Source organism: Gracilinanus agilis, chromosome 6, assembly GCF_016433145.1.
Source record: "Gracilinanus agilis isolate LMUSP501 chromosome 6, AgileGrace, whole genome shotgun sequence".
Classification (NCBI taxonomy): Eukaryota; Metazoa; Chordata; class Mammalia; order Didelphimorphia; family Didelphidae; genus Gracilinanus; species Gracilinanus agilis.
The window spans coordinates 99,019,666-99,039,790 of NC_058135.1; the positions used below are offsets into that span (position 1 = coordinate 99,019,666).

The 20,125-nt window shown below is 33.9% G+C and overlaps 1 protein-coding gene across 1 annotated transcript in view; it reads right to left on the reverse strand.

Moving 5' to 3' along the window:
- Positions 1-4,191: 4,191 nt before the first annotated feature.
- The window catches only part of ANXA10 (annexin A10), a 71,794-nt gene continuing 55,860 nt past the window's right edge, over positions 4,192-20,125 (reverse strand). The window contains exons 7-12 of the mRNA XM_044681681.1: positions 19,794-19,847; positions 19,598-19,691; positions 16,221-16,316; positions 10,379-10,437; positions 5,130-5,252; positions 4,192-4,260 (exon numbers count right to left, since the gene is read on the reverse strand). Coding sequence (XP_044537616.1) covers positions 4,192-4,260; positions 5,130-5,252; positions 10,379-10,437; positions 16,221-16,316; positions 19,598-19,691; positions 19,794-19,847 — 495 coding nt within the window. The remainder of the gene's footprint in view (positions 4,261-5,129; positions 5,253-10,378; positions 10,438-16,220; positions 16,317-19,597; positions 19,692-19,793; positions 19,848-20,125) is intronic.

Here is a 20,125-nt window from a genome sequence, read left to right on the forward strand (position 1 = left end):
TTTATCTCCTGTCAATGCCAATATTATACTTTTTGGTGCAGAGTATCCTGAAGATCCATGATCCATCCATATTTAAAACTCTTGCTAGTCAGCTAAAGTATGTATTTTTAAAAAATCAAATATTAAATTATTCAGATAAAACCACAGATTCCTATGCTTGTTAAAATCTGCTTTCCTTTATCTCCATAGTAATTCTCTTGTATCTTATTATCTCCTCCTTTTTACTTTTCCTTTCCTCTAAAACAAAATAAAATAAAAAAGAAGAAAACATTCAAAACATTGCAAGACTCTCCTACTATTAAAAATAAAAGATTTCCTCAGTCTTGAAGGACTTATAAGTGTGAAAGAAATTAATTATGGAGTCAGGGGAGTCAAGATGAGTCATCTTTGTAAAAGAGTATTTACTGTATGATGTTTTGTTTTATCTATTTTATTCTCAACCTTTACTTTCTGTTAGCTCAAAACTTTTTAGAGTTTATTCCTTTTGAAAGCATTCTACCATTGTCAATAGTACATGCTTGGATTACTCTTATTTTTGCTCCCTTTTACTTTAGTTCTTCTAGAAGAAGAAAGATTTTTTTAAAATTTTCATTTATTTAATTGTTTAATTTAGAATAGTTTTCCATGGTTATGTGATTCATGTTCTTTCCCTCCATTCTTACTTCCCCTCTGCCACAGCCAATGGGTTTTACATATATCATTGCTCAAAACCTATTTCCAAATTATTAATACTTGTAATAGAGAGATCATTTAAAGTCAACATCCCCAATCATATCCCCATCGAACCATGTGATCAATCATATATTTTCCTTCTATGTTTCTGTCCCTCAGAATTGTCCTGGATTCTTGCATTGCTGCTAGGAGAGAAGTCCATTACATTCAATTGTGCCACAGTATATCCGTCTCTGTGTACAATATTCTCTTGGTTCTGCTCCTTTCGCTCTGCATCAGTTCCTGGAGGTTGTTCCAGTTCACATGGAATTGCCCTAGTGCATTATTCCTTTCAGCACAATAGTATTCCATCACCATCGGACACCACAATTTGTTCAGCTAGTCCCCAATTGATGGACATCCCCCTCATTCGCCAATTTTTTGCCACCACAAAGAGTGTGGCTATAAATATTTTTGTACAAGTACTTTTTCTTTTTGTCTCTTTGAGGTACAAACCCAGCAGAAGTATGACTGGGTTAAAGGTCAGACAATCTTTTTAAGCCCTTTGGGCATAGTTCCAAATTGTCTTCTAGAATGGTTGGATTGATTCACAACTCCACCAGAAATGCATTAATGTCCCAATTTTGCCACACCCCCTCCAATATTTATTATTTTCCTTTGTTTTTATATTGGCCATTCTACTAGGCACGAGGTGGTATCTCAGAGTTGTTTTGATTTGTATTTCTCTAATTATGAGAGATTTAAAACACTTTTTCATATGCTTGTGAGTTTGATTTCTTTATCTGTAAACTGCCTATTCATGCCCCTTGCCCATTTATCAGTTGGGGAATGGTTTGATTTTTTTGTACAATTGATTTAGTTCCTTATAAATTTGAGAAATTAGAATTTTGTCAGAGGTTTTTGTTATAAAGATTTTTCCCCCCAATTTGTTGCCTCCCTTCTAATTTTGGTTGTATTGGTTTTTGTTTGTACAAAACCTTTTTAATTTAATGTGATCAAAATTATTCATTTCACATTTTGTAATATTCTCTATCTCTTGCTTGGTCTTAAAATCTTTCCTTTCCCCAAAATCTGACAGATATACCATTATATGTTCACCTAATTTACTTATAATTTCCTTCTTTACATTTAAGTCATTTACCCATTCTAAATTCATCTTGGTATAGGGTGTGAGATGCTTATCTAAACCTAATCTCTTCCATACTGTTTTCTAGTTTTGCCAGTAGTTTTTGTCAAACAATGGGTTCTTGTCCCCAAAGCTGGGATCTTTGGATTTATTGTACAGTATTGTACACTAAATCCTATGTTTATTCCATTGATCCTCCCTTCTGTCTCTTACCCAGTACCATGTTGTTTTGATGCTTTATAGTACAGTTTAAGATCTGGTACTGCTAGGCCCCTCTCCCCATTTTTTTACTTGTTCCCTTGATATTCTTGATCTTTTGTGAGGAAGACAGATTTTTAATATTATTAATTATTATTATTATTATTAGCACTGAAGGCAAAGAAGCCAAAAATTTACAAAATATAAAAGTATCAGGTTACAGAACCCAAAAATATTATCTTAAAAATACCCAAATTCACTTCACAGACTGGGATATACATTTTGCTTTAGTCTACTATCATCTGTGCCTTTCTTTGCTGTAATTCTCTGCTACCTTTAAGCCTTCAAAGTCCAGTGCTACATTTTTCCAAATGCTGATTGACCAAACATCTAAATACTCTTGACATTCAAAGTATTTTCTTTTAGACCTACTATATTTTGGAGTGAATGCTTCCAACTTCTATTAGTCTACTATGTTGGGTAGACTCTACCTCTTTCCCGTCAATAAAAAAAGTAGCATCCACATACAATTTCCACAGTGTTATAAATGAAGTGTCTTAGCAATCTCAAGAACTATATCTAAATCAATAATGATAAAATAATAGGAAGACAATTAAAACAAATGAGAAACATTTCTTTTTCCTAAAATATCTCTTTTTGAGTCTTTTAATTAAATATCAGTTTGCAATCTAAGGCAACTTGCATTACTATATCTTCCTGGTTATGTAATATAATATAATATAATATATAATATATCATAAAACATATAATATAATAATTATATAATAATATAAAATAACTCAATGATGTTATTTGTATCTAATGGCTATTCTGCACCATTTAATTGAAATATTTATATGCAAATTAAACTTGTCTATATATTAATTTTCATTCCTTTTAAAATAAATATAATATATTATTAGTCATTTCTCTATGTTATTATATATTATATTTTATATCCCTTGAGATTTTTTAAATATGACTTAAATTATGGCAAATATGACTACCTAATAGATTTTACATACATACACACTGATTTATTGTTGGGGTATACATGCATACACAAATACATATCTATCTATCTATCTATCTATCTATCTATCTATCTATCTATCTAGTTATTATTGTTTGAGGAGCTGCTTACTTTTTCCAGGCATAGAAACTTCTGAAATTGTATTACAAAGTGAAGAAAAAATACACTTTTCAATGGTGTAATGAGAATCATTATGATTATTATGAAACCATTATTATGAAACTACTTATCCTTGAAAGAAAATATGAGGGTTGAGTTACAAAATTAGGAATGCTCCCTGGGCTCAAAAAGCTTAGAGTATGGGGAGGAGTTTATATTGAAAATTCATACAGAGACCACATACTACAATGGTTGTATCAGTTTGGAAAGAGAAAGTCATGTTTCAGGAGAAGACAAAACTCTAGTTCCAAAGACAGGGGCTACTTCTTCAACTCTTCAGCCGACTTTGCCAGATTGTGCCACATAGTGGTTAAAAAATGGGAAAAAATGCTTTGTTTTTGGAAATAAGATGGCTCGACAAGCAGTGACTAAGAGGGGATCATATTAAAACAAGGTAGAAGCTATTTTATGCTTGCTAAAAAAAACTCATGGTCTAATAAATTATATGTGCATGTATATATATATATACATATATATATATGTATATTGATATCAGAAATTCCATTTATCTTTGAATTGCATATAGTCTTTTTTTAAAACATTTTTCCCCTTTAAGTTCCTTCTGGATTTTCATTTTAACTGTTTTTTTCCTATATAAAAACGTTAGAAGGGAAAGATGTGTGGCCATACTGTGTATCTTTGGCCCCGAATCCCACTTTTGGATTGACCTAAACAGACCTCTCATACTGACTGGTCACTAACATGTTGCTGACAAAATAAGGTTAAATAAATTCATTTAAATCCAATAATTTATTTTTATTAGCCTATGATTCATGTTAGTAAATTCATGTATTCAGTAAAGCCTTTTAAGAGAAATAAGTATATGTCTTGTCACATACACGTTTGGTCAGTTAAAAAACATGAAGGTTAAGGTAGAAGACCTTGTGATTTTTCCAGCCTCACTACAGGTATAATTGACAACCTACATTTATGAAGAAATGTCAATATTTGAGGCCTCTTTAAAGAATGGGAAAGCATTATCCCAAATTCATCTTTTTTTCTTTCAATAATCTTCAACATCGCCAGCACAGATGGCAAGCAAAGCTTTCTCATAATGTCCGGAAGCAAAATTCTGAAATGCAAAACAAATAAAAAATATGGCAATATTCCCAAGAACCTCATCGCTTTATTTATCAAAGGTAAGTCTGGGAGAAGTTACAATATTCTGAAATTCTCTAATAAAATCTTAAATTATATGTGGAATAGCCACTATGAAAATTGTCTTAAAGATAAAGATAAAGTGAAGACATACTTAATGCTTTTGGTAAGAACTAGGATGAATTGATAAATCTTGTAAATGACTGACTGGAGCAGGAAATCAACTTCTCTCCTTCCCTATGTCCACACCTTTCTATGTTACAATGATTGTCATTCATCACACATGTCCCTTGAGCCAGAAAAGTAGTTCTGAATGTGATTAAAATCCCTACATTCCCCTGTATTAGTTCATAAATAATGAATTATCCTTGGGGAGCTTACAGTCTACTATGGGGCATATATAGTGTCTACAAAGATAAATAGATATAAAATAATTTTAGGATCAAGGGATCAGCAAAAACTAAAGGTCACATAACAGATTGAAACTAGGACTTTGGAATTCAGTTGCTTCTTTTTACAGATGAAGATACTGAAGCTTAGGAAAGTTTAAATGATTTGTCCATTGACAAAGGTAGTTATTGGCACAATTGGGGTTTTAATTTACATCCTGGGATTCCAAATCCATCACTCTTTCCTGTATTATGCTTCCTCCTCCATGAGGAAGACTTCAAAGAGGAGGTGGTAACTGAATTAGGAAATTTGGACAAGTTTTTGGTGGGGAAGATAGAAAGTTTCATTTTGGGGATACTGATTTGAGATATCTTATTCAGACCTATCAGAAATTTAACTAAACCACAGTTTAATTAAAAAAAAACAACAACAACAAAACAACCCAAGACTTACTTTGATATCATGAAACAGAGATTTTCCATATCTTTCTTTGTATCTTCTCCTTATATTCATCAGATCTATTTCACTCCTGGCAATTAGGATCCTGATAATGGTTTTGTTATGGAAACCTAGCTCCTAAAAGAAGAGAAAGGAGAAAAACTAGAAAGCTTAAATTTTGTTTGTTTTTGTTTTGTCTCTTGGATTTGACTGGAAAAAAAAATCTCATGTTAAAATCTGGGCCTCAGAAATCTCAATTATTGATAGAGGGGATTGGATTTTTTGTTTTATTTTTGTCAAGGAAAGGAAAGGAATAAAAATAAAGATATTTTGAGAAAGAGAAAAGGAGAGGTAGAGTTGAAGAAGATAAATTAGTAAATCTTAATCTAACAGATTAATGTGAAAACTCCCAGTTTATTTGACAAAGGCCAATGAAAAGATCCAAAGGTAGAGATTTTAATCTAGACCAACCTTGGTGAAATTAACCTCAAGTGACTAGAACAAAAGAGAAAGTGTAGAAAGTGACATAGATATTTGAGAGTTGGCCTTGGAGTCAGGAAGACAATTTCCAGATAAGTTCATATTCTACCTTTCAAGAGTCATTTGACCTCCCCAGTGTTTGAGGCAACTCTTAAAACTTTGAGCTGCATAATAATATGGAAATCAGTCTTGTTCAATGACACATGTACAACCCAGTGGAATTGCAAGATGGCTATGGGAGGGGGGTGGGTGGAGGGAAAAAACATGCTTTATATAACCATGGAAAAGTATTCTAAATTAAATAAACTTATTAAAAAAACAAAAACAAAAACAAAAAAAACCTTTGAGCTGCAAAGGAACTATTAATGCAATGATAGAGGAAGCTCCTCACCAAAAACCTCCCCAAGAACCCATGAAATCCTGGCTCCACTTCCTATCCTTATGTGGAATAAAAAGGCCAGAATAGACCAATTTAAATCATGAATTTTCTAATTTTTGACTTAATGGAGCAATGCTGACATCTCGTGGCTGAAGAGATCATCTCAGTTTGGGGGATCTGAAAATTCTAGAGATGATCTCACTAATCAATTGTGCAAACACTCACATACTGAGAAACACACGCTGTCCTATGCTATGTTGCCCACCATGCAGGGCAGCAGCTGATTTCATTCCCCAAAGTGGGAATGACTGGGGCAGGGGAAATTGCTGTGATGCTCCTCTCATTCCCATCAACAAGTCGTTTTTTCCAGCCACAGCAATTTTTATTCTGTGAAAGGATCATGGGCATGGGCATATTATTCCTCTCTACTGGGTTCCAAATCCATAGAACGTTGATTTTACCTTGAGAAGCCACTGGGTCTTAGATTTAAAATTTTGGAGGAGAGGAAACAAGCACCTGCTAAATTCCAGGCACTGGGCTAAGTGCTTTACAAATATTGTCTCATTTGATTTTCACAACACTGATAAGTAGGTGCTTTTATCCTCTCACATTACAAATGAGTACACTGAGGCAGGCAGAGTTTAATGACTTGCCCAAGAGCCACAGAGCTGACATGTGTCTGAGGTTGGATTTGAACTCTGATTTTTCCTGATTCCAGATCTAAAACTCTATCCACTGTGCCTGTGTCTAGAGGCAGTATAGGGAATGAAGCACTAGACAGAGTTCAAAAGGATTTGAATTATAACTTATAATTATTCTTATATTATATTATAATAATGTATAATTATTATACATTTTTATAAGCATAATATATAATTATAGCATAATTATTACCTATGTTACATTGAACAAGGTCTTGAGAGGCAACAATTTTCTCAAATCTAAAATTAAGGGTTGGAATGTTTATATCAGCTATGTTTCTATAAATCTATTATGGGAAAAGCATTTTTTACACATTTATGTCACTTTGCAAGCCATAAGGAACATATAAATTGGAGTTATTATTATTAATTATTGTGGTTTGCCCAAAATCCTACAGCTAGTTCCTCTATTCTAGTACCTGACCAAGAGTGAATTTGAGGCTGGGTCTCTGTAACCTTGCTCAGCTAAATATCTTCAGGTACCTGGATAGTGGGAGAGCTTAATACATAAAGCACTGGACTTGGAGCCAAGAGGATCTGAGTTCAGATCTTGCCTCAGATACCCATTAGCTGTGTGACCCTGGGCAAATCATTTAAGCGCTTTCTGTGTCAGCTGTGTCATCTATAAGAAGGGGGAAATAATAGCATTTAACTCAGAGTTGTAGTGAGGATAAAATTTGTAAAGTGTTTTATAAATCTTAAAATACTTATATACATTTGAAATACTAGTTTTCTCCCTCATTACTTTTGTTATGATATAGTATAATAATTATTATTTTTATAATAATAAATTAATAAAAGTAATAATAAATAATAAAAATTATTATCAAATAAATATGAGCCTATTTTTATTCTTTATTTGAGGGAGAAGAAGCGTATAGCTGGTCTGCTCCAGTGGGGAACTGATATATTATGATATATTATATTTTGTATTATTTAATAAAAATTATTATAGAATAAATATGAGCCTATTTTTATTCTTTATTTGAGGGATAAGAAGTGTGTAGCTGATTTTCTCCAGTGGAGAATCGATAATTTATATGATCCTTTAAGATTGATAAAATTCTTTTTGCGTATTGGTATTGCTAGCATTTATATAGAGCTTCGAGGTGTTTAGACTACATTATAAATATTATCTCATTTTAATTTCATATCAACTGCAGAAAAGAAATATAATTATCCTTCTAGATCAGTGGTTCCCAAACATTTTTGGCCTACTGCCCCCTTTCCAGAAAAAATATTACTTAGCGCCCCCTGGAAATTATGAAACTATTTATTGAACTCAGAAAAGAATGTAATACCAAAAAACTGTGGCCATCACCGCCTTCCTGGATTGCTGCAGCACCCACCAGGGGGCAGTGGTGCCCACTTTGGGAATCACTGTTCTAGATGAAGAAATTGAGCTAGATAGAGGTTAAGCATCTTGCACAGGGGTGATGCAGCTAGTAAGTGCCTGATGCTGGATTTGAACTCATATCTTCTTGAGTCCAGATCCAGTGCTCTTATCTATTGAGTCACCTCTCTTTCCTTTTTTTTTTTTTTTAATATATTTTTAAACCCTTAACTTCTGTGTATTAGTTCTGTGGTGAAAGAGCGGTAAGGGTAGGCAATGGGGGTCAAGTGACTTGCCCAGGGTCACACAGCTGGGAAGTGGCTGAGGCCTGGTTTGAACCTAGGACCTCTGGTCTCTAGGCCTAGCTCTCAATCCACTGAGCTACCCAGCTGCCCCCTCTTTCCTTTCTTTTTACCATTAAACATGAGTACTATCCTTCACCTTTGACAGACAGGGAGCTTGAAGTTTAGATATTTTAAGCAGTGATTTGATGGTACGGGCAATTAGGACCCAAGTCTTCTGACACCAAATCAGGGTGACCCACAATGCATTCTGAAGGAAAACAATGCTCATTATCTTAGCATTAAAAATGATTCTCAAGATAGATGGGCATGTCTGAAGTGTAATAACCACTTCGTGAGAGTTGATGGTATGTGAAAAATTACTTCTCTTTCAATGCACAATTTAATCTTTTGATTTGCTCTGCATATTTTTCTTGATCTTCAGCCTGTAGGACAGTAAAAAATAGGATGGGGTGTAGCATTGTCACATTCATCTAAAGGCTTTGTTGCCAGTAAATGATTTGTTTGACTGATGAGACACTGTTTAAATCATGAATAATGTAGTACTATTTAATCCAGTAATGCTTTTTGAGGTTGTCTCAATCGGTGGAGTGCTTAGACACGGGGTCAGAAAGAACTGAGGTTGATTTTGTCCTCATTTTTTAGCTGTGTGACACCAGACAAGTTATTTTGACTCTTCCTTAGTTTCTTCATCTATGAGATGGGAATAATAACACCTACATCCTAAACTTCTTGTAAAGATGAAATGAAATAGTGCTTGTTAAGCACTTTTTAAATTATGTAAATGTAAAAGTGCTATATTAATAGTATTATTATTTTCAAATGTATTTTATTCTTCCAATTATATGTGATAATGGTTTTCCATCTAAGTTTTCTGAAGTGGTCCAAATTATGTGATCCGAATTAGCTGCCTCCCTTTTTTGGTTCCCCCTTCCTGGAGATGGTAAAGAATTTGATTTGGGTTATAAATGTATTATCGTGCAAAACTTATTTCCACATTGTCCATTTTGATAAGAGAATAATCATATAAAGCCAACCCTCTCCCAAAATTAAAACCCAAATAAACTAAAGAGAAAAATCATAAGCCTGGATCTGCATTCTGACTTCAACAGTTCTTTCTCTGGAGGTGGATACCTTTTAATATTATTAAGAGCAAATTAAACTAGCTTATGGTTTCAAAGAAAGGCGAAAGAAATTTTTTAGAAATTGGGTAAGTTTTATTTTTATCAAGAGAATTCTAATATTGTCCAGTATGTGGCAGATAGTCTTTAAAAAAATAAAAAAAGGACTATTTGTAAAAGGAAATTCTCACACCAGGAAACAATAAAGCTACTATGTTTGAAGAAAAATGATGCAGGGTATTATTGATTTGAAGAAAGCATATTAATGAGTACCCAAGAAAGAATCAGCTGATGACTGTGAATTCTTTATTAATTTAAAATGTGTTACATTGTTTATGGTAGGGTGGATAGAGCAATGCGCCTAGAGTAAAAATATATATATCAGTTTTAGTTACTTACTAACTGTGTGTTCCTGGGCAAGTCACTTCACCTTTGCTAAAATTCACTGGAGAAAAAAATGGCAAAACACTCCAGTATCTTTGCCAAGAAAATCCCGTGGACAAGTGCATGCGGTCATGTAGACTAAAAGACAGCATTCTTTATATAGAATAGTCAATTGAACTTCTATATGAAAGTGTGGGCCATCAAAATCAAGATATGAATTAAATGAAAGCACAATGAATAATGAAGACCTACCAAACACCGAAGCTGTATTTTAATTTTAAAAACATAGGGGTAATACAAAACTTAGAAATACTCCTTTTAAAATCTGATATTATAAACAAAAACTAACCTTAAGGAAGCTATTTGTATTAAATTTGCTTTTTCAGTGTTAAGAAGTCCTCTAAGCACAAGATGTTATGATCTATGAAACATAGGATTCCAAAGAAGACTTGTAAAAGATGAATAGCATTTTAATTAAGGAATATAATTAAATTAGTCCTTTGGCAATGGGGTCATGGCTTATAAAGAAAACTACTTGTTAAATATATAGGAAATCATACTTACATGTATTGCACTATACAGCCTATAAGCAAAAAAGGAAGGCTTGTCCCGGACACAGAGAACTATAGGATACAAAAGAAGAAATGCTTTTAGATTCATGAAAGATACTTTTGTGTCCATTTTCTTTGTTTTTGATGATTGGATGATCAATTAATGGATAAAGCTCTGGAAAGGCTGAGGTTGGTTATCACTAGAGAACGCTGATGAATGATGTTTTATAAAGAGGTTTATATTGTAAATTTTTAGTAAGTCTAGAAGTGATCAAATTAAGACCCATGGCGAATACGGGAGGGAGAATCAATGCTCCATGGCAATGTCCTCATTAAATACTTGTCCCAAAATCACTCTTAAAGTTCCATACATAGAATGGTTAAAGTTGGAAAGGAACCAAAATTACCCCCTTCTCTCCTCCTCCTTACAATGACCTTCATTTTAACTATCAAGACTAAGTTTTTGCTATAGAAAGACAAGAATTGTGAAAATAGAAATGGAACTGAGCAGACACAAGAGGTCACCAGTGTCACAGAAATGAATTTAGAAATGCACATGGCAAAGTGCTCCATGCAGGGAAAGACCTCTGCCTCACATGCTAGCCCCCTGGCCTCGTGAATAGAAAGCTATCCTTGAAGAGAGGAAGCCTACACTTAGTCGACTTTGGACATAGGCAGCTTTGAGACTTCTAGTGGCAGAGAGGGTGGAAATTCATATTGGTAGAGGAACCACTTCATCCTAAAGATTCCTAATCCAATAAAATCACAAGTCCATTCCAAAAAAATTAAACTTCTAGTGTGTCCCTTGCAAGTTTTCTGTAAGGCTGAAACAAAATTATCTACCTATCTATCTATCTATCTATCTATCTATCTATCTATCTGTCTGTCTGTCTGTCTGTCTGTCTGTCTGTCTGTCTGTCTGTCTGTCTTTCTATCTCTCTATCTGTCTATCTATCTGTCTATCTATCTAGCTATCTATCTAGCTATCTATCTAGCTATATATCTGTCTGTCTGTCTGTCTGTCTGTCTGTCTCTGTCTGTCTTTCTATCTATCTATCTATCTATCTATCTGTCTGTCTGTCTGTCTGTCTGTCTGTCTGTCTATCTATCTGTCTGTCTGTCTGTCTGTCTCTGTCTATCTATCTATCTATCTATCTATCTATCTATCTATCTATCTATCTATCTATCCAACCCAGATCAAATTGTTTACCTTCTCCAGAAGAAGGGAGGGGAAAGAGGGAGGGAAACAATTTGGATCTTAAGATTTCAGAAAATCTATGTGGAAGACAGTCACTACATACAATTGGGAAAATAAAATATCTTCAAATCCAGCCATATAGGCAGTGGAATAGCTAAGTGGATAGACTGCTAGACCTGGAGTAAAGAAGACCTGAGTTCAAATCTAGCCTCAGACACTGTGTGAGACATCACTTAATCCTGCCTCAGTTTCCNTAAATATTATATAAATATCAGGAATTCCTGTTGTTCTTAGGATAGTTTAATCGCTTTGGCTATTGATGAACTGGTCATTGATGGACTTTCAAAGAGGACCTGGCTCCAGCCCTGTGCTAGAAGTCCCTAAACCAAAACTGGGTTGGGGCTTCATGGTATATGATCCTAGAATACAAATACTAGAAAATGGTGTGTTGGAGTTATTTTCAGAAGATCTGGGGTTGAATTCTGGCTCTGCTCCATAATAGCTAAATCAGTCAGTTAGTTGACATACATATATTAAGTAATCACTCTGTGCTCAATACTGGGGTATAAAGAAAAGCCAAAGTAAGGCTCTTTCTCAGGGTGCTTCCATTACAATAGGGGGAAGAAAAGGGAGGGAAGAAACAGTTATTAAGCATTTATCAAGCATTGGGTTAAGCACATTACAAATACCTCATTTAAAATAATATGTAAATCTCTAGGTGTATGAAAGATCAATATGGAGAAAATGGAAGGTAATTTGAAAAGAGAAGGTATCAGAAACTGGGAGACATGAGAAAGGCTTTCTGTGGAAGGTAGCCTTTAAGCTGAGTTGTGAATGGAGCCAGGAATTAGGGACCAGTGAGGAAGGCCAAGAATTGGTATAGGTACGGACAACCTTGAAAGGGCAGAGATAAGAGATGGAGGGTCATGTAGGAAAAATGGCAAGTAAGCCAATGATCTTGAAGAATTTGACTAAAGTCACTGAACCACTCTTGAAACCTATTACTTCATCAATAAAATGAGAGGTTTGAACTAGATTATCTCTAAATTCTGTTTAATCTCTAGAGCTATGAGTCTATGAATAGTCACAAACCAGGCATGTTGTAGATATCATGTCCTAGGTGGGCAGGAAGATGGCACAATGGATAGAGTGCTAGACTTGGAGTCAAGAAGACTCATCTTTATGAATTCAAATTTGGCCTCAGATATTTACCAGCTGCGGGACTCTGGGAAAACCACTTAACACTGTTTCTTCACTTTCCTCAACTATAAAATGAGCCAGAGAAGGAAATGTCAAACCATCCCAGTATCTTTGCTAAGAAAATCCCAAATGGGGTCACCAAGAGTTGTCCATGAAAGAAAATGACTGGAGTTATGGCATACCATTTATGGGATAAGTTATAAAAGGATGAACTATTCAACCTCTCAAGCTATATAAACTTCATTAGGCACAATCCAGAGCTCTCAAAGTATAAACTTAAAAGGAAATAGGACTGATATTCAGTTGGCCCCAGGCCACTACTGAGATGGAGGCAAGCTGCTACATCTTGTCATCCCTATTGAATAGTTGTGTATTATGAAAAAGAAAAAACAAAACAAAACAGTTTCTTGTTTCCATTATTTCCCCCCCTAAGGGTTGGATTCAATAATGGTATGGGACAATAAACACTTTCCCTTTTGCTTTAATCACCTTGGGGGCTATAGCATGGGTTTGGGAAAAAAGAGAGAAAATGAAACTGAATTTTTCCAGGTAGCACAAGATTAGAAAAGTCTCCATATCATTTAATATACATGGGTTTCTATATGTTGTAGTGTGTATGTATTGCATGTGTCTGAGTGATTCATCTATGTTCTAATATATCTGATAATGTAGGCTCTGTGCTCCATATTATCTTAACTATGTTGGCATAATGAACATTTCCATTCACATTTTCTTTTCCCCCCCTCTTACAAGTAAAAATGACTTAGCATTTAATAAGTTTTGATTTTTTGTTTAATGGTTATAATAATAACTTGAATTTAAATAAAACTTTTAATTCTTTCTCCCACCTCTCTAGAGTTGTGAATTTATTAGAGTAAAGAATGTCCAGTATAGGAAATTCCTTCCAATAATGGAGATTATCCATTCATCTGGAACTTCTATTCTTAAAAATTTGTCTGAGGCTCTGATAGTATAAATGACTTGCCTTGGTCAAACAACTTTGTGTCTGGAAAAGATAAAGTTTGAACCCAAGTTTTTCTTATTACAAGGCCTGCACTCTCTTCATTCTGCCATATTACTTTTCCTATTTGATCTTTATGTTTTATAAAGTGCTCTCCTCTAGACAATTCTGCAAGATAGTCATTGAAAGTATTATGATCCTCCTTTTAGACAAAGAAATGAGGTTTTGAAACTGTTTTAAGGTCATTTAACTAATAGCTATCATAGCTGGGATTTGAACTCAGGTGTCTCTTAATATCAAAATTTCTACTTAACTTTATACTCAGAGGTTTGTTGGGCAAATGTATAGTAAACTGTACCCTCAGGGGGAAAATGAACACAGAGCATAGTTTTAAATTTAATTTACATTATTAGCAATTCTTTTTTCCTATCATTTTCCGAAGGTTAGATAATCAATAGAATAATAAATCAAGCTCTGATCTACTTTATTTACCAATTACTGAGGCACAAATACACTTGAAATTTAATGATTGGTTCTTGGGTGCCATTTCAACCTGACTTTAGCACACCTCTGTTTGTCATGATGATTTCATGATAGATATAATTTTATCCTCCTGGCACTTTCTTTCATTCTAAATATATAGTAGGTATTCTGGAATCCAAGAATTCTTTGAAATTGGAGTTCGAGATATGGATTTGTATCTTCTAGGAAGCATCGTATAGGACAGTGGTTCCCAAACTTTTTTGGCCTACCGCCCCCTTTCCAGAAAAAATATTACTTAGCCCCCTGAAAATTAATTAAAAAAATTTTAATAGTAATTAATAGGAAAGATAAATGCACCTGTGGCCATCACCTCTCCCCTGGATCACTGTAGCACCCACCAGGGGGCGGTGGCGCCCACTTTGGGAATCATTGGTATAGGAGATAAAGAACTTCATTTGGTGTCAGTAGCCCTGGGTTCTTATTCCATCATTCATGCTGTCTCTTCAGTTCTGGCATTCTGGGCAGTGGACTATTTTAAACTAATGTTTTTATCTGTAAAATGAGAGATTTGGGCTAGATTTCAGATTCTAACTTTAGCCCAGTAACAATCTTTGCCTTTGTCATTCTACTCATAGCAAGATACATTTTATTGATTACTGTATATTTAATGAATAAAATAGTATATTTATTTTATTGATCAATTCTTTGGATCACTATATTATGTCTACAACAGACCAGCTAATTGTATTTTGAGAATCTTTCAGAGTAATGTTTTAAATTAAATTGGTATCTTGACATTCTCACTGCAAAAATGAGGCAAGATCCAAAGCAAAGCAAAGATGAATTAGGTTGTTTTGTATTTTTAAAAAATGAACAGTAGTTGTGCCATCCCCATAGCTTTATTTTTTTAATCTACTTGAGTGGAGTAGTTATATTCACTGGAATTTGGTAATGAACTTTTTTTTTCTCTCCAAAAAGGTTATTTGGCACGTTTTTAGGGAGTGTTTGATGACACTTTTTTAAAATTCTAGCAGAACTTACCAGGATAAAGATAACAGTTTTAAGAGAGGAGTTGAAAGGAGATTTTAGCTTAATAAGAAGAGGTCATATTAGAAAGGTCTTTCTGCCCTTCAATTAGTTAAATGAATATGAAAATAAGCTGAATAGGGTGGTATGTATAATTACTCACAAAAGATAGCTCTGTGTTCAATATTCATCCTCCTAAAAAGTGAGTTAAGCACATTAACTGTTTAAGGTCAAGAAACTAATTTTGTATAGCATTGCTTTATAGAAGCACAAAATTTCAGAGTTGACTGTGACTTCACAAGACATATAGCCTAACAATTATAATGCTAGAGCTGGAAGGGTCCCCTGAGGTCATCTAATCAAACACCCACACTTTAGAAATGGGGAACTTGTATCTCATAGAGGTTAAGTAATTTGTCTAATATCATCCAAATAATGAGTGGCAGAGTCAGAATTTGAACTCAGTTTCCATGGATCCAAGTTTAGCCTTCCACATTTAGAATTTTCAAACTTGTGCATGGATATATGTCCCCTCTTCAGTATCTTGGACAAATAGTCATCTTTCTCTGCTTGAAGAACTCCACTGAAGAAGAGCCATTTTCTTCTAGAAGGATTTAACTCCAATTTGGGACAGCCAATTATTAGTGAGTTTCTCTTTATATGGAGTAGAATTCTATTTCTTTACATTTTCTCTCATTGTCCCAAGTTCTGTCCTCTGAGGTCAGGCAGAAAAAGTTAAACTTTCTTCTCTATTACAAGTTTGTAAGTACAAGTATGTTAATTGAAAAAAATGGACAAAAACACCCTCCAACTTTTAAAGTTGGTGATAAATTACAACGGTTAATGTGTCTATGCTACTTCGAATTAAGATTCCTTAGAAAGCCAGCATATTCCCCTCAATAATATACACATGCACAATTTATTTTAATCAGAAAATAAACTTTACATTAGGGTGATTTTGAACGTTCTACCTTACCTATTACTTACCTATTGCCACAAGTAGCTCCTGAAAGTATCCATCATAGCATTCATTAATAGCATCTACTATGTCTTGTCCAGAAATGTTTTGAAATTCCTGAAAAACTTTAAAAAATGTGTACAGTTAACCTATAACTACAAAGACTACCCATATCAAAATAAACCTTAGCTAGATAGGTTGGGGTGATATATATATCAATATATCTATATATATCCATATATATATATGTATATGTATGTGGAGATCTCTTTATCATCTCTGATAATCTGATGACAGTTTAGTTGATAAGGAAATAAGGACAGGACAAGGGAAATGTCTTTTACTTCATGCTTCCAGCTCTGGCTCCAGGAGCATGGAGATTATTATATATATATTTCAAGACTCATTTCACTCAAAAGAACCCTCCCCCCCAAAACTTTGCAGATGCGCAGAAGTTACAAATTATGTCACATCAAAACACAAAACATTGGTTTCAGAATAGACCAAGGCCAAGGTTGAATTTTGACTGGCTTCTTATCAGAAAGCCAAGTTGGGGAGTATCTTGGCCTTAGCTATAACAGGCAGCAGCATTCCTTGCTGTGTTAACAGTGTTAACCCTTTAAATTCAGGTTTGATAGGAACTTAAAGCTTTTCAGTAAGGCCATAATACTTTTCAAGAAGAAATCACAAGGATCACAAAAGGGGTCAAAAGAGCAGTCTCAGATTTTTATCTATTCTCTTATTGGCTTCCCACATATGTATATGTATATATGTATGTATATATATTTCTCCTAACCGAATCTCTAAAAATTATTTAATATTTTCATTGATCCATGCTCTCATACGGCTACATATTCCCTTTACTCATTTAGATATCGATCCTTCTGTACCTTGTTATTCTATATAGTTCTTGCCTATGTTCTCGCATAGATCCTCAACAGTGAATTTACCTTTTGTGCTGAAGGCCTTCTTCTTTGTATTTTTGTTTTTGTGACTACACTAGAGCTGTATACCTGTCATCTCCTCTTCTCGCCATATACATGAAATATGCTACTGTGTATTTTTTGCCAATGATGTATCTAGCCTCCACTCATCTCTCTGGCATTCCCTGCTGAGGCAGCCCTTTCCATTTTTAGACATCCAAAATGATGAGGAAGTTGAAATAGCTACAAATCTAATTCTTTGGGGATTATTGTGTTCTAAGACTAGAAATGGTATAGTTTTACTGTGAAAATATTAGCATTAATTTTTAAAAAGATAACTTCATGAGTCATGATATCTTTTGCAATCATTAAAGCACAGCATGATTTCATATAAGATTCTGGCAGCTCTTCATTTCTTCAATTCATTTCTTGGCTCATCTCACTGCTCATTTGCAGTACCTTTTGAGACATAATCATTAGTGTAATGATTCAGTGAACTGCTCATCAAACTACAGGTTATAGTCTTGACAATAGGTATTTTTAATCGCTTGATTTTTCTTTTTCATTGTTAGACCAGTTCCTTTTAAGTGATTACTCTTAAACAGGCCTTGTAATATTCTGGATCTTGATGCTAATAGCACAACATAATCTACATATGGAAGTATCTATAGAACCTCACCATAAGAGGGAAATCCTTTCCCATTAGGACCTTCGCTGGACATCCTACACAAGAGTAGACAATGCATTTGAAGAGAATACTATATGTGGACGCTGCTTTATTTCTCACTTAGCGATAATAGAGGAGCATTGAACAGAATCTTTTAATCAAAAAATATTATTTAAAACTAATATGTTGATGAAATTCACCTTCATGAAAGCCTTTTTAAGGTTGTATTTTTCTCCCTTGAATCATTTTCTTATTATCAGAAAATATCTAATGTAGCAGAGTATTATATTCTCTAATTTCTAGTCAATTTCATGATTGCAAAAAATATGATTAGCTGTAGAAAATAATTTTTTAAAATATATATTTTTAAATTTTCATTAAATATACCCTCAATCTATGTGTTAGTGATTCTCACAAAGACATTTTTAAAAAATGAGAATATAAGCACATAGGTCGGTAGTTATTGATATCTTGATTTTAAAGTAGTAATACCATCCATAAATCTTTTCCCAAATTCTTTTGATATCTTCTCCTTTCTGATATAGCTGGTAAAGATCTTAAATTTTTCCTAAATGTATACACTGTTTCCTTGCTATTATTTTTTCCTTTATTTTTTTTAGTCTTTTGCTCTAATCAGTAAAGTAATTCCATGCATATAATTAATCATGCCATTACTTCCAATGTAGTCATCAAACATTTCCCATCTTTTAAGGTAGAGTGAATTTTATGTTTTAGATTGCTATTTTTGTATTTTATATTTCTATAATTTTCCAATTTGGAAAGATGATATTTATGATATATTGGTATGGAAGTAACCCTTGCTTCACAAGGACTTGGAGGATGAGGATTGGAATTCAAACAAAACTCTGGCATGTCCTAACACCCTGGGAAAGTATTAGGCCTGGGTTAGGTGACCATCTGCAGGCCTTGTCTCTGAGGAATATCCAAGCTTTATATAAAGAGGCTTTCAACAGGATGTTAACCACTAGGTTATGAAAATTTGAGGCCAATAAAATTCACGAAAACCATTTTCTTTTTTTGAGAAGATTTCATTCTGTATTTATAGAAGGAGTACCAGATTAATCAAGTTATACAGGTCTTTTAAAGTACAGGAATAGCTAATAGACCTGAGATTTCATTAGTATTTGGAACTCTCATGAGAGGAAACTGCCTCTACCAATACAGGCCAGCAACTCTTCTGCAAATTAAAATTTTATTTGCTCAAAACACTGAGAAGTTAAGTGACTTGTCTAGAATCAAATAGCCAATATATATTAGAGGTGAGATTTAAATACAGATTCTCCTGCTTTAAGCTTGCCTTTCTATTCACTATTCTAATTTTATTCTATTCACTATTTACTATTCTTCTCATTTGAAATATATATTTTAAAAGACTGGAGCAGTTTTTAATGAGTTGTTTAAAAACTCCCACCAGAAATGGTTAAGTTTTAGACAACAACGAAATCATTGCTTTAACAATCAATCAAAGGAATCCAATCAATGAATATTTATTAGAGGTCTACCACATGTCAGGAACTGTGCTAAGTCTTGGATGCATTTTTAAGAGTTAAGCTATAGTGTTTGGCTTCAGTTATCTATAATATTCATTGACATGAGACAACAATCTTGCTGGAGTTGGAAATATAAGGCATTCTTTTTTTTAAATAAAATAAATTGACTTGTTTTTTCTTCAGCATTAGATGGTGACTATCCTTTCTCTTCTTTCAGTTTATATTTTCCTCTCTTTTTAGTTACCCAACTGTCTTTCATTACATATTCAGACAAAGAGGTAGAAATAAAAATGATTACTAATTACCCATCCACAATTGCTGATAGCTCTTGTTACAGAGGATCATTTGCAGCATGGTTTTATGTTCGCCTGTCTTTTGTTGACAAGCTTCCCAAAGGACCTGGAACATTACAAGGACAAGAAGGGTCATCACAACAATCCCAAACCACAAAGAGAGAGCTGGTTTGGAATTTTGGCTTTTTGAAAGCTGGAGTAGATTTACCATTGCATCCTGGGCAGCCATAGGAGGATTGGTGTAACCTTCCTCTCTGGTCCCCTGTAAAAAGAAAAACAATGTTTGTACCTTTTGTTGTTGTACAAAATACTCATCATAAATGAAGCGATGAGACTAGCCCTTGTGAGTACTTGGGGGATTTTGGAAATATTAGAAGCATTGATATTTCCTGCGTAAACTTCCCCAGAACTATGAGAGTATGATTTTTTAAAAATCTTAAAATAATTAAAATTAAAATTTAGTTTAAATTAAATTTTTTTTAAAATAAAAGTCTGACCAGGTTATTCACTTGTTTGAGAAGTTTTTCTGCCTCTGAGTAT